This window comes from Eleutherodactylus coqui, chromosome 5 (assembly GCF_035609145.1).
Source record: "Eleutherodactylus coqui strain aEleCoq1 chromosome 5, aEleCoq1.hap1, whole genome shotgun sequence".
NCBI lineage: Eukaryota > Metazoa > Chordata > Amphibia > Anura > Eleutherodactylidae > Eleutherodactylus > Eleutherodactylus coqui.
Genome location: NC_089841.1, coordinates 125851394 through 125865685, shown reverse-complemented (window position 1 = coordinate 125865685; position 14292 = coordinate 125851394). Strand labels below are relative to the sequence as shown.

Here is a 14292-nt window from a genome sequence, read left to right as displayed (position 1 = left end):
TCCACTTACCCAGCCTGCAGGTCCAGTCTGGCGGCAGCAGTGCAGTCTGTGACTGCAGACCTCTCCCCTCGGCTTCTGCACAGCCTACAGGTCGGCACACTCAGACGCTGGAGGAAAGAGCTCAGTGGTCAGCCTGCACTGCCGCCGTCAAACCTACAAGCTAGGTGAGTAAAATGCGTTTGATACATGTGATACAGGAGATTTGTGAGGAAAGTGATGACATGCACATAGTTTCTGTCTAGGCGTTTTTTGCAGTTTAAAACTCAAAAAAGGGGGGTGGGGGAGAAACCTTGAATTTTGAAGAATTTAGTTATTTATTTTTTTAATGTGTTGATTTTACATAATTGTAAACAGGACCATCATCCTCAGTCCAATGGAGGAATAGGGCCGATACCATTCTTATTTATGAAAAGATCGTATATTAAAAACAGAGGATGCCCAGAAAAGTTCCAAGAGGTTTGGGGACACTGCAGTGCTCCATCCCAAACATTACTTTACTCTCTGCACATTTGGACAGGGAATACCCTGTGAACTTCCACCATGTGAACAAAGACTTAGAGCTCATTCCCACAAACATATTTTCACCAGGTAATACGCAGTGAATGGGGTCATTGAAAGTACATTGATTTTCATTGACCCATTCACATTAACGTATATACAATGCATGTAATACGCGCATGAAAACGAATGCAGCATGTTCTATCTCACTGGGTATTACACGTGTACAGCCCTGTTCTCTATGGGTGGGACCATAGTCAGCGCTGTACATACACAATACACTGTGTATATGCAACGCTACTATGAGACAGAGTGTGGAATTTAAAAAGGAAGAAACAAGTCAAACTGCGCATGACCGCGTACATGAGATATGCGATCCTGCGCAGTTCACCATCGCTACCATACGCAGCAATAGTCAGGCTCACCGCCAGCTCCCATTGCAGTAAAGCGCTACATTTATGCATATGGCCAAGGGAATGAGCCCCAAGCATAAATAAATCAAGCACTCCCATATGCAAGGAGGAACACATTATGTATATGTAAAACAGATTTCAGGACAAGCAGCAATTAAATAAAAAAATAAACAAAAATATAAAATGACTAACTTTTTGGATTTCAACTTCGCAACGTGCCGGATTAGTTTGCGAATTATCAGTGCTTTGACTTTCCTCACATCTTTACGCATCTTCACCACCTGTGGGAATAAAGAGATTCCAGAGAAGCGTGAGTAAGCAGCATCAAGGGGGAAATACTTGCTGAAAGCGCATCAGTACACGAGTGGACAATGCTGAAGTACAAAGTCTGCAGTAAATACAATAGTTATACACATCCCAGCTCACCGGTACCTGAAATCATGCCAAAGAGCATTAAAAGGTAAAAGGCTTCTATACCTATTGCTTGATATACCCATAGGCTTGTAACTACCGTATGTGTGTCCTTCTTTTGGGAGACAGAAAAGTGAAAACATACCACAGTTTTCTGTCCCACAAAACGTATGCTTGACATGTTTTTTGTGTTTTACATTACTGTCAGTAGGAATGGCATATGTCTCCACAGCACTGCTATCGAAAGTGCCGGCACCTGTCCACGAGCGGAGAATCATTGCGATTCTCCGCTCGTGGCGGGCAATTCACAGCATGCTGCGAATTGCCCCGATTCACCGTGGTCAGCCTAGCTATAAGATAAGGCTGACTGGCGGAGATTTGGCGGCGGCTCCTGCTCCCGGTCGGCGGCTCCCGTGGCGGAGCTTCACTGCGGGATACCGCATTGCCCGTGGACAGCCGGCCTTAACATTTGAGAAAAAAAATGTATAAACAAAAAAGCATTCAACCCCAAAACCTTATTCAAAAGGCAGACTATAACCTTTTCCAATCCACTGTCTGACGTCTAAAGACATTCTGATTGAAGGCTGTACAGTTTCTGATGTCGGAAGACATCCAGCAGGGTATTCTTACTGTATATTACTGGCTGCTCTGTTGTCGGGGGCCTCTCCAGCATGTCTAATACCACAGTACTGGCTCTAGCCAGCAGATGGCACCATTGTATAATGGCAGAAAGAGAAAGACCCCTAGGAAAATTGGATTGCAAAGGGTTAAAGTAAAAAAAATATATACAGCACCTATGTTCTGGCTGCATGGGACATATGCAGTCAAACGTATATACATGGCCTAAAAGGGATAATTATATATAATAATATATACCTTTTAGGCCATGTGCCTATATACGTTTATATATATTAGTTGCGACAACTATTACAAAGTAATGGTGAAGACATACAGAATAAGCAGAACTTCTTCACACTATAAAAAGCAGGAAAAAAAAAAGGTCTAATAAAAAGCAATGTAGCTTACAAGTCCGAGGGTGTTTATGCGAGGGCTCTGGAGAACGTAACTGGTACATATTGTCACTTTTCATAGAACGTTCCACCTTTTGCGATGGACCAGGATTGGTAGAACAGCCAGGTTTCTGTCAGCTAATGAGGTCTATGGAAATGTGTGAATGCGGACAGACTTCTAAAGCAATGACCTCCATTGATAGTCTTATTTTTCAGAAAGTGAAGCAAAACACATCAGCATAAATTACTCTAAACACAAACCCCAACAATGTGAGCAAACATTACGGAGCCGTTGTCGGGACTGAAGTGCATGATATTCTGTATACAAATGGGTTCCATTTAATAGGTTGTGGAATAACATTTACATGGCGGATTTAGTAAATCACATCGTCCCCCATTTGTACAATTGCAGCTTTCTACCATTTGTATTCTAATGTGTAATTTAGGTAGGTATCTTGTGACGGTGGCACCCGTCCAGGGGTCGTTTAGATCAGGCATTAAATAGGGCAGGCGGGCAGGTGTAAGGATCTCACAGAGGGTCTCTGACATGTACCACCTACCTAAAACACTGCTACAGACCATCACAATGGTGTTTACTAATGGTAGCAGACGATTTCAGCAGGATAACATCCCTTGCACGCTGTAAAAATGGTTTGCTAATAGCTTGCAAAACATGACAAATAGTTCAAAAAGCTGCCGATTTGGCCTTCAAGTTCCCTAGATGTCAATCTCAATCAAGCATCTGTGGGATGTTCTTGAAAACCAAGTCTGAACCATGGAGGCTGCACCTCACAACTTATAAGGCCTCATGTCCATGGGCGTTTTTTCAGCGTGTATTACACGTGCCCTGCAGGGACACGTCATATGGAATGGAGTCAATGGACTTTCATTAACCCATGCAAGTGTGTAGACCCTGCGCGTAAATCCACGTGAGAAAAAGATGGTGGCATGCCCATTTCTCAGCATAGCCCTATACTTTTGCATGGGCAGCGCTTTATCAGTTTTTGTGAAGCCATGTGGAGACCCGCAGAGTTCTACTGGTACACCCGCGGACTTGAGGCCTCAGACTTCGAGGATCTGCCGCCGACGTCTTGGCGCCATATACCACAGGACACCTTCAGAGGTCTTCTGTAGTCCATACTTCAACGGGTCAAAGCAGTTTTGTCTACAGAATATAGAGAAGAATGTAGCAATCCTTAAACGGTTGCCACGACGACTATACAATTTGCATAATGCAGCCGCTACTATAGAAAGCGAATGGGTTGCTGCGCTTTGCAAACAGCTTAAGATAAGAACGCTCATTAGTGTACCACAAACGAGTGTATGGCACCTGCCGTATGGGTCTGTGATATATGATACACACACTGTGCATTACTGTATACCTTAAATACATTTCATGATGAATTGGCCATTTTAAAGGTTGCCATAAATTAAACTGACATTAGCATACTGGCAATTTCTCATATTCCCACAACTGAGCAAACAGGAAATCTCTTAGTGGAGCTTAAAAAACAAATTACTTGGCAAGAAACCTGGATTTCTTTCTCTAGGCTTGGAATAAGGAACGCAGACAAGTGTCCAACTAACAGACCAAGAGATCGCTTAATGAAAAAAATGGTTATGCAGATGTAATTACCATTAATTTACATGTTCAGCAACTAAACAGAACCATGTTCGAGTCATGTAATAGCGACCGCATGGAGACATTTCTGTGGCCAAGATGAGCGGATACTCCTAGATATGACCGTCAATGACACTTCTATCCCGCTACACGGCTTCTAGATTTCTGCATCAATCCTACTGTTCTGCCCCCAAGATACCCAACAGCTCAGACGTCTTGCAGGAATGCTATTTGCATTTATGGTCAAGGAATCTACTTGGAAGGGTATATATGCAGAAGATGAAATCCAATGCAGATCTTTCCGCCTCTACTATGGCAGAAACCTGCGACTAAACCACAAAATTTTTGCTGCGTCCCACAGCCCTGTAAGTGGATCTGTGTCAAGAAGTAACACGACAAAAACCGAAAGCCAGGCTGAGAGGTCATCGCCACACAATTAGAAAGGGAAAGAATGAATTACCTGTGGCAAAACATTTTTGTGGTCACGGACACAACATAGAGTAGATGAGAGTCATCATACTGCAGGGCAAGCTCAAGTCGCAAAGTCACAGAAGAAATGGAATGAACCACAGAGTGGGGTTCTTGCATCAGTGGAGAATATGAAAGGTCTGAAGGAGGTGAAGAGGGATGTCCTTAAAGAGAGCACCCCAGGAAGGGTGTGTGGAGACACCTGGGGGAGTGAGTGGGTCGGGGGATGGCATAGTCTCTCCCTAAGGAGAGCACACAGAAGAATGCTATAGCCAATCATTGTTTTACAGATTTTGTAAAAACTCATACATTAAATTGAAGGAATGCTGCCATCCAATAGGTGGCGCTGTAGAGGTATTATTCCATTTTGCTTGTTTGCAGGTTTGAAGTAGAGATACACATTCCTGGTCACTGGACTACTTATTTACTGTTATGGTCATCTCACCCTGCTAGTTATCTAAATGCTATTTATCCCAACATGTCTGTGCCCTCTCACCCTCGGTCTCTGGTATTTATCGAATGCAAATTAAGTTCACCATGTTTATGCCCTCCCATGTGATCATGTGTATTTATTAAATATGTCTGTAGATTTGTTCTGAGGAAGGACCCTGAGCAGGTCTGAAAGCTCGCTAGAACATCATGCATTTTTGTTAGCCATTAAAAGTTATATCTACAAGATTACGCGATTTCTCTTAGGCCTCGTTCACACGGGGGACACGGCATCACCACGAGAAAAATCGCATCGCTGGTCCGCTACAAAGTCACGCGACTTTGTAGCACCACATGCGAGGACTTCTGGGGGGGTAGTGGAGGGGTGGGCTTGAAATATAAGTCCTACCCTGCAAATAAGCCCTAGGTGCTGGAGAAAAAAAAAAAAAAAAAGTATACATCACCTTAGAAGCGCTGTCCGGGGCTTTGCTGCAGCTTCTTCCTGGTCCCCGGCCCTGTTGTTCTTCATCTCTTTCAGCACTAGCTCTGACTGGCTAAGTGTCAGCCAATCACAGCCAGCACTTTCAAGAGGCGGGATTTTTCAATCCACGGCCAGAACAGATGAAGAATAGTGGCGGGGACTGGGAAGAAGATCCAGCGGAGCTCAAGAGCGCTTCTAAAATGATGTATACTTTTTTTTCTGCAGCAAGGGCTTAGGTTATGGCTTTGACAGTAGGATAGATATATATATAACAATTTTTGCATCCAGCATGAAATTGTAGTACAGATTTGGATTCTCGGTCACAGCCTCAGGATTTAACCAGTGCATTCAAGAATTGGGGCTATCCAAATAATCTTGGCATATTCTAGCCAAGCCACACCTCATGGCATGATGGGCATGTAACCTAAAAGAGGTCATTTTATTAACCAAGTACAAATTTGGGTTAGGGAGTTAGATTGCAGGGTTCTTTCCCCTGTGGCAGTTGTACGATATGTCAGTTCATGGCACGCACGGATATCTGTTACTATCTGTATGATGGAAAGGTATGTGAACTATTTAGCTTTACTAACTGCTGCTTCAGAAATGTATATTCACGCACTCTTCTGCCCCTGCTCTGAGGTTTATGTATGGCAGGAACTTCGCTACAGGGTACATCTACAACAGCTTTTTGGCCAGACGTGACACTGCAAGGGATAAAGTCCTGGCGATGGTGGCTCACCATTTCCTACATTACCGAGGAGGTAAGAGGAAGGGTTTACAAGTGGCGAGCTTCCATGGTGTTTCCACTGACATTCAGAGGTGATGTCATTAGCATTCAACCCTAGTGGATATTCCTCCTGAACAGATTGTCTCCCTCTGGTTTGACTGATGAGCTTTTATTTATGGGGTTTTCAAAGGATTTTTTTTTTAAGTCACACTTCATTAAGTAACCATGGGTATATGTTTCGGAGCTTCCGGGCCATCATGGGACATTATGAACTCATGAACATCAGGACCGCTACTACTTGTACTGGAACTAGGTATAGGAACATGTTCAGCACCTATGAACCGGATCATCTATTCACTATACCGTTTAATCTACCAAGATTTTGATAGACGATCAAATGTACGATATAACTGAACAATATGTATGTTCACTTTTAGTATTCTTTACCCACAATTGTGGATTATCTATATACAGCTTGTGGTGTGGGCTTGTTGGCAGGTACTCAGATTACCAATTAGGCATTGCACTTACAGTACAACTATAGACATTTGTGAATATATATGATCCTTTTTAGCTTAATATCACCTTTATAAGATATGTTTTAGATCACTATCTTGTAGTTACTGAAATATTGTACCTTACATCTTTATATTGCAGCTACTTACCTTGGGGGATACGTGGTTTCATATTACATCATCGGCTAGGTAAAATAAGTGTGGCTTGATAAGATTTATTCGTCAATGCTGTGAACATGAAGCACAGCCGGTCTGCTTCACAACTGTTATCCAGGAACCTGAGTGCATTACCAGAGCCGGTAATATGTCCCACTAGCAGTATAGTACTCTAGAAATCCAACATGGTCATTTCTTTACGCTTGCATCGAAAGTTAAGAACGACAATATATTATCTGGGGTGATTGATTTATATATTTGTAGCCAGTAATATGTATTATATCATTCAGTCCATTTTTGGCATTGACTCTAAGGCTATTCTTAGCTGGTAGCAACAATGTAACTTGAGGCATGACAAGTATTCGTATAGATGATCGGCTGGCAACCTATGGTTTACCTATTCCATCAACACATGCGAGGTAACAAATGTTTTTTTTTTTATATATACAGTATACACATTAGCTTATGGTGTGAATATGTAACATAGCTAGAATGCTTTGTTACAGTCCCGCTCAATCTTTGGGCTCTGCTAGGCTTATGTGCGCGAGTGTTGGTAATGTGTTCTGCATACAGCATGACACCCTATAAATACCCTCACTATTTCCCTTATCCACTCTCGGCTCGATTATTGCAACTAGCTGCTGACCGGCCTCCCCTCTCCAATCCATGCTGAATGTGGCAGCCAGGGGCTTATCTTCCTGTCGATCCACTACTCTGACGCCTCTGCCCTGTGCCAGTCACTGAGCTGGTTGCCCGTCAAATACAGACTCCAATTCACTACCCTCATCCACAAGGCTCTCCATAAGAGTGACCCAACTCTGTGGTGTAAGCGGGGTGTCTATGTCTCTTACTGGGCTAGAGGCAGGTATAGGTCCAGTGGGCTTAGTCTTGCTGCACTCCGCTTGTTCCATAAACAGGAGCAGGAGAAAAGGAGGCTTCAGCTGAGGGACCAGGGCACACCAGCATCAGCCACTACTTCCCCCAACACAGCATGCTGCCATCTACCCTTGGTCCCATGTATTAATATACATAGGGCTTCAATATGGCTGCCACACCACTTCCGCTGGCACTGGAGCGCCGACACCTTCCACACTGTATCAAGACAGCAGAGAGGAGGCACACCGAGACACATGTAGGGACTCCTTTCTGCAAAGAAGTTTCTGCTACTTAAGAATCGCTGGTGTCCAATAAATGCTGGAACATAGCCCAAGTACAGGACTTATGCCAAGAGGACCTGGTCTAAGCACCAACCCTTCCGCCGGAATGCACATCGGCAATGGTGTCCGCAGGTACGCAAATTTTTTTTCATAAGGAGACAGCACTGTCAAGATGGACTTCCACTCCTCCCAAGGGACAAGGAACAAGTGGACTAGATGCGTGCATAGGTTTAATTTAAAGGGCTTTTCACATTGCTTTCTGCCCCTGAAGAGGCAGGGAAATCCTTCCCCTGGCAGTGCTGTCGTGGAGGGACTCAGGAAAAATCGCTTATTTACACATCATTGCGTGTAAACAGCGGTCGTTTAGTTGACATTTACTGGACCAGTGAATGTGAACGACTGAATGATTTATGAGCAAATGATTTGTCTGCCTGAATAAACGGTGAACAAACAAACTCGGTCATTGTTTGCTCGTGCGAACGATAAATCGCTTCATGTAAAAAGGTAGCCCAAGGAACATGAGCAGGAATATTGGGGTACCCTGTCATGTGTAATAACGTATATACATTCAGCAGCTGAATTATCACAACCTAGAAAAGTGCAGATACACAAAAATTAGACATTGTAGAAGATTAAAAAAAAACAAAACAAAACAAAACATGGTTGCTTTCTTCTAAGAACAGTGCCATACCAGTCCACAGGTTGTGCGTTTTAATATAAGGCCTCCTGCACATGGGCGGGTCGGACGCCCCATGCGGAATTCCTGCAGCGGCATTCAACCTGGTGCCCAGCCAGTGACCCCAGCTTACCTGTCTGTCGGCTTCTGCTGCCAGTGCTCGGGAGTGACACGCATCCCAAAATATTTCTGCAGTGCTCCCTGCGAAAGTGCCAGGGGAAGGACGGCTTCCACTGACTTCAATGGAAAAAAAAAATTTGCAGCATTTATTCTCCGCGAGTGGAAAAAGATCACAAATCGATTTCCGCTCATGGAGATGAAATGGCGTTTTGCCTTTGAATACTATGGGCAGTATTTGCTCGGGAGTCCGGAAGCGGACGCCCACCGCAGACTCTGCAATGCAAATACGCCTGTGTCCAGGAGGCCTTACTCAGTTTTTTTAGATCCCCCATCTTTAATACCTGTCAGCTAAATGCTCATTCGTCCATCAACTATTCCTCTTGACCTTCCATGTAGACACACGCTTGGCTAAGAAGGCATGTTTTCTTAATGGGGAAAAAGAACCTGCTGCCAGACACCTCTGGCAGTGGCTTATCTCCCCTGAGAACAAAAGGAACAGTTGCCGAAATGTAACATGCCCGATCAAGTTGGGAGGTCCCCATACTAATAAAGTTGGCCAGTCCCACCAAAATCGGAAGCTTTGAACGACTTTTCTGTTCTGTATATGGGGGCCTTTTTCAATTTAATGGAGCAATGCTGCAATCCCAAACAAAACCCATGGACAGTGTGGTCCGATTTCTGCTATAAAGCAGCTGTATTTTTCTGATAATGTACAAGCCCTTCAAAATAGCTTCCAATTACAGAATACCACTTATGGCACTCAGCAGGAACTGCTGACACAAAACCAGGCAGTTCTCTAGAGACTGGGGATTTTTGCAGTCATTCAGACAAAATCCACAGTGTTAACATTAACTTGAACTGAAGCAAAGTTCACATGAACATTGACGAAGGACAAGACCATCGAGAAGATTTCCTGTCCTTACGATTTGAAGTCACATAATGGGACAGTAATTTATTAAAAGACTAGAAAAATAAACCCCAATTTTTGGTGTCTCTTTCACATAGGAATATTTTGCCAAAACCATTCAGGATTGTGCTTGGACGTGTCATAAGGCCAAAATTAAATAAGCAAATACCCAGCCAAATAAGTTAAATGGAATGTGCACAAAGCTTTCTAGGCATTAACCCAATGTGAAACTTCAGAGATAAGCAATTATTTCTTACTTTGCTATGGGACCAAAAGTACCGGAAACATATTACTGCCAGGTCAGAAAACTATAGGTAGCAATGTGAGGGTCTTGGTCCAAGTATCAAGAGATTAGAAAATGATATCTCCGAATTGGCTCAGGGACCGACCACTGACACACGAAGATCGCCGATGTCTAGATCAAGTTTTCATTTGATACATAGGATTTTCTAAAGAGAAAAATCATCAAAAACCAAAGATGGCTTGAGGTGACGTTTAGGAGTGAAAGTTCAAGCAGTTGTTCCCACCTTCCCACAAGCTTACTTTATTAGAACACATTGAGAAAAAAAAAAGTTATATCAAGTAGTGACCACATTAAAGAAAACACCATTATTTATATAACAAGCAATAAAAACTAAGGTGTGTTCCCCACATCACTTGTGCTAAAGAATAAACTTTCGAGTACTGTTATTCCATCTGTAAGATATAAACTAGCTGGAAGACAAATGAAATGCAAAAGAAATACGAGACGGAGAACAAACAGTACATTGTAACAATTCAAAGTGACAGCTACCCCAAAACACTTCTCAACTGCAGGCCTTAGACATGACGTCATTATGTAACGTTACTTTACTAGAAAGAATTAGATAATGACCACCGCCAATGTGGATGTTCTCTAGTGTCAATATAACGGCTACCAAACGGCCATTCTAAGGCTAGATTCACTTTTATGCTTTAACTGAACCGTATTTTCTTTCTTTTTAACCCGTTTAGGACCAGGCACTGTAAATATACGGCGCCTGGTCCCGGGCTTTAATCCCAGCCGTATGTAAAATTACGGCGGAGATTAAAGCCTCCTGCTTCTGCAATCAAGCAGAAGCAGGACGGGTTATGAGCGGTTAATAACAGCTGATAACCTGGAGGAGGCAGGAGGGGGTTTTAACCCGTTCTGCCTTCTCCTTCCCCGAGCTCCTTGAGCGCGGTGTACCAAAAAGCGAAAGTGTAACTTTCACTACAGAAGCCCGCCGGAATTCCCTGTTACAGCAGAGCTGCAGGGTCCCAGCAGACCCTGATCAGCTCTGCTAGTGACCAATGTCACTACAGGGTATGTTTTCCCCCTGTAACTGGGGCTCCTATGGATGCCCCAGCTACAGTGGAAAAGTGCCAAATAAAAAAAAATGAATGTCCCCCAGAGGTCTTATATGACATCATGGGGACATAGATATTACAGAAAAACATAATTACATAAACAAGTAAAACAAAATTACAGAACAATAAATATATACATAGGAAAGAAAAGAACTCAATGCCGGTGCCAACCAAAACAGTCGCTATTAGCACCCTGTAATCCAAAACCATACATATTATATATCAAAACGTCCGAAACAAGATGAACCCGTTCCCATACTTTATTTTAGCGCAAATATACAAATTAAAAAAAAATAAAAACTAGAAATGTTACTTTTTTTTTTCTTTTTTACTTTTTATCCTCTAAAGAACAGGAAAAAGTCAGTGAAAAAAGATATTTAAAAAATAGCCCTATGTGCCACGGAAAAAGGAAAAAAAAAAAACAGCAAAAATAATTTTGATAGCTAAAAAGGAAAAACAAAATAGGGCAGTAAAACCACCACATGGGTAAAATCCCTGAAAAGTGTCTGGTCTTTAAGGTACCAAACAGCCTCGTCCTTAAGGGGTTAAAACAAGAAATGTGTCCCCGATACAAATTGATCCATCAAAAAGAGCACAGTTTCCGTTTGCATCAGTTATGATCAGTTTTTAACAGATTTTTTTGTTTGTTTAAAGGCACATTTACACCAACCGATCGCTCAGAGAAAAAAAAAAAAAAAGCAAAGGCTTCATTTGCACACTTAACCCCTTGAGTGGCACGCCCGGAAAAGTTCCGTGACGAGCTCCACTGCTCATAGCAACATATCCCGGAAGATTTCCGGGCTGTGTATCACTATGGGAGCTGCAGAGCACAATGCCACAAGCTGTGACAGTGTGCTCTGCCTGCACAGTCCCACAGAGAACAAAGCAAGGGCTTTGAAAAACCAGCAGAAGATATTGCCGGCATGTCGGCAATGTTCTGCTTTGTTTACAGGTTGCCATAGAGACCATCGGCTTGTCAGAAGCAAGCCGATGGTCTCTGTGGCAGGGAGAGCTGGTTGTTAGCTGTGAGAGGGCAGCTAGGTACCAGCTCTTACAGCAGAGATCAGAGAAAACCTCCGATCTCTGCTGTGTTAACCCTTTACATGCTGCAGTCTATGTGACTGCAGCATGTAAAGGGCTGTCACTGCAGCATGTAAAGGGCTGTCACCATCGGACCCCTGGAATGTGATCAGGGGTCCTGATGGGTCCCTGTGGAAGTCCCCTAAAGGGACAAAAAAAAGTAAAAAAATTATTAAAAAAATAAAAAAAACACTTGTCTCCCTTTACTTTGTAAAAAATCAAAAATACAATCACACATGTGGTATCCATGTGCGTCGTAATGACCCAGAGAAGGAAGTTAATACATTATTTAACCCCTTAATGACATGGCCCCTTTTTTCTTTTTTCCCCATTTCTTTTTTTCCTCCCCCCTGTTTACAAAATCACAACTTGTCCCGCAAAAAACAAGCCCTCATATGGCCATGTCAATGGAAAAATGAAAAAGTTATGGCTCTTGAGACGCAACTGCAAAACTAGTTAAAATTCAATGATTAGACCATTTTAAAAAACCTGCCCTGGTGGGCACGACAGGGTGGTAGGAAACCCGCCACTCAAGGGGTTAATAGATATTAAGTAGCTACTTAATAGTTTATGCAGAATGATCGCTCATATAAATGGGCCTTTAGTGGTGTGAACCTCCCACTTAACAGATTCAAAGTATCAGGAGCATGATAATACAAGAGTCCTGTGATAGGAGTCAGAAGAGTCAGTGGGGCTGTGGCAGACAGCCCCTGCCGACTAAGTGATAGATCCTCCCTAAAACAGTAATTTTTCGGACAGGGAGCTTAAGGGCCATTTACACAGGACGACTCTCTCAAAAGTCGTTCAGAGGAACGAAAATGAGCAATTATCTTCCCATGTAAATCAAAAAAAAAAATCGTTTAATATTTGTTTACTTTTTGTTATGACTGATAACTTGCTTCTTGCTGCGTGTAAACGTTCCCCACTCAGCGCTTCATAGAGAATGTGAAGCGCTGGGCAAGAAGGCCGCGATCCAGTGGTGTTCTCTGTCTAAACGCTCTGCACGACTGCCAGCGACCTTGACGTCAGCACTGGTGCATTCGGTTACACGACGGTCTAAATAGGACTTTAGTGAATGCTGTTACTATTCCGTTAAGCGTATAAAAGCATGCAGAAAGTTTCTCCTACTGATGGTTACATGGGACAGCTGTCAGCTGGAGCTGCATATTTATTTCAATAGAGCAGTAAGTTGCTGCCAGACACCCCCAGCATCACTTATCAACAGAGGGGGTCAAAGATCCAAACATGCTTAAATCCATGTCCGATCCTGCTATCATCCAACAACAGATGTCAGGACACTGTCCGGGTACCTCGGACACATGACACCAACACTCACTCCCAGATGAAATCAAGGTCTGTGGCTGACATTTATCTAAGCATAGGATTGTCTACTGGGCACTTTAATTACTGCACTCAGTTCAGTGAATTTTAGGAGACACCTTCCCTTTAATTAAAGCAAAAACCTGCAAGCTACATATTGGCACAAACTGAGGGGTCACTTTATTAGAGACCTACCTAGTAGCGCGGTGGGTCCCTTGGCCTTCAGAACAGAAGCAGCCTGTCATGGCGTGTCGCAGTGGCTCACCTACTTCTGAGCTTGCAGTTGGATGTCAGTCTGTTACAGGATGCATGGCGCTCCTCAGTCTCTGCTCGTTCCCAGGACTCTGCCATCCCCACCAATCTATAGCAGGCGTCCTTCCCCTATGGAGGATGTCTAAGCAACTGGTCTCATTAGCCATTATGACAAGGTCCCAGTTAGTCTGTATTCCTGGTTTTGACGATACTGTCTTCTGTGCTCCCTGCCCTTAGCTCTGTAGTTTAGACTCCGCTTCTGTTTGCTACCTGCCCTCATTTTTAGCTTGGGCCTTGTTTACACACCTGTGCTGCTAGCCTCGACTTAAGCCTTTCTCTTCTCTACACCTCTGTTCAGATCTAGAGGTACCGCACCTCGGCCCAATGCAGCATCAGCAGCCACATAACCGGGACTGTGTACAAGCTTGAGGATCTAGCAACAAAGCTGGTATCCCCACTAGAGGGGTTAAGGGTAAAAACTGGGGTTCCCTAGGTGTGGCCACCTCAGATAGCCCACAGCCAAATCAGTGTGTGGCAAGGTGCAGCCACATCTGTCTACCTGATAGTTTGCAGCACCGGCGGACTCATGGCTTGAGCAAAGACCATGATGGATGCATTCCAGGACTCAGTTTCCTGGGTTCTGCAGTCTGTTGTAACTCACTTGAACTTCCTTGGAAAATGCA

General features: G+C 43.5%; 1 protein-coding gene across 1 annotated transcript in view; it reads right to left on the bottom strand.

Annotated features, from left to right (window-relative positions):
- The window catches only part of SRFBP1 (serum response factor binding protein 1), an 82225-nt gene that overhangs the window by 45048 nt on the left and 22885 nt on the right, over positions 1 to 14292 (bottom strand). The window contains exon 2 of the mRNA XM_066603109.1: positions 1104 to 1192. Within this exon, the coding sequence (XP_066459206.1) occupies positions 1104 to 1192 (89 nt within the window). The remainder of the gene's footprint in view (positions 1 to 1103; positions 1193 to 14292) is intronic.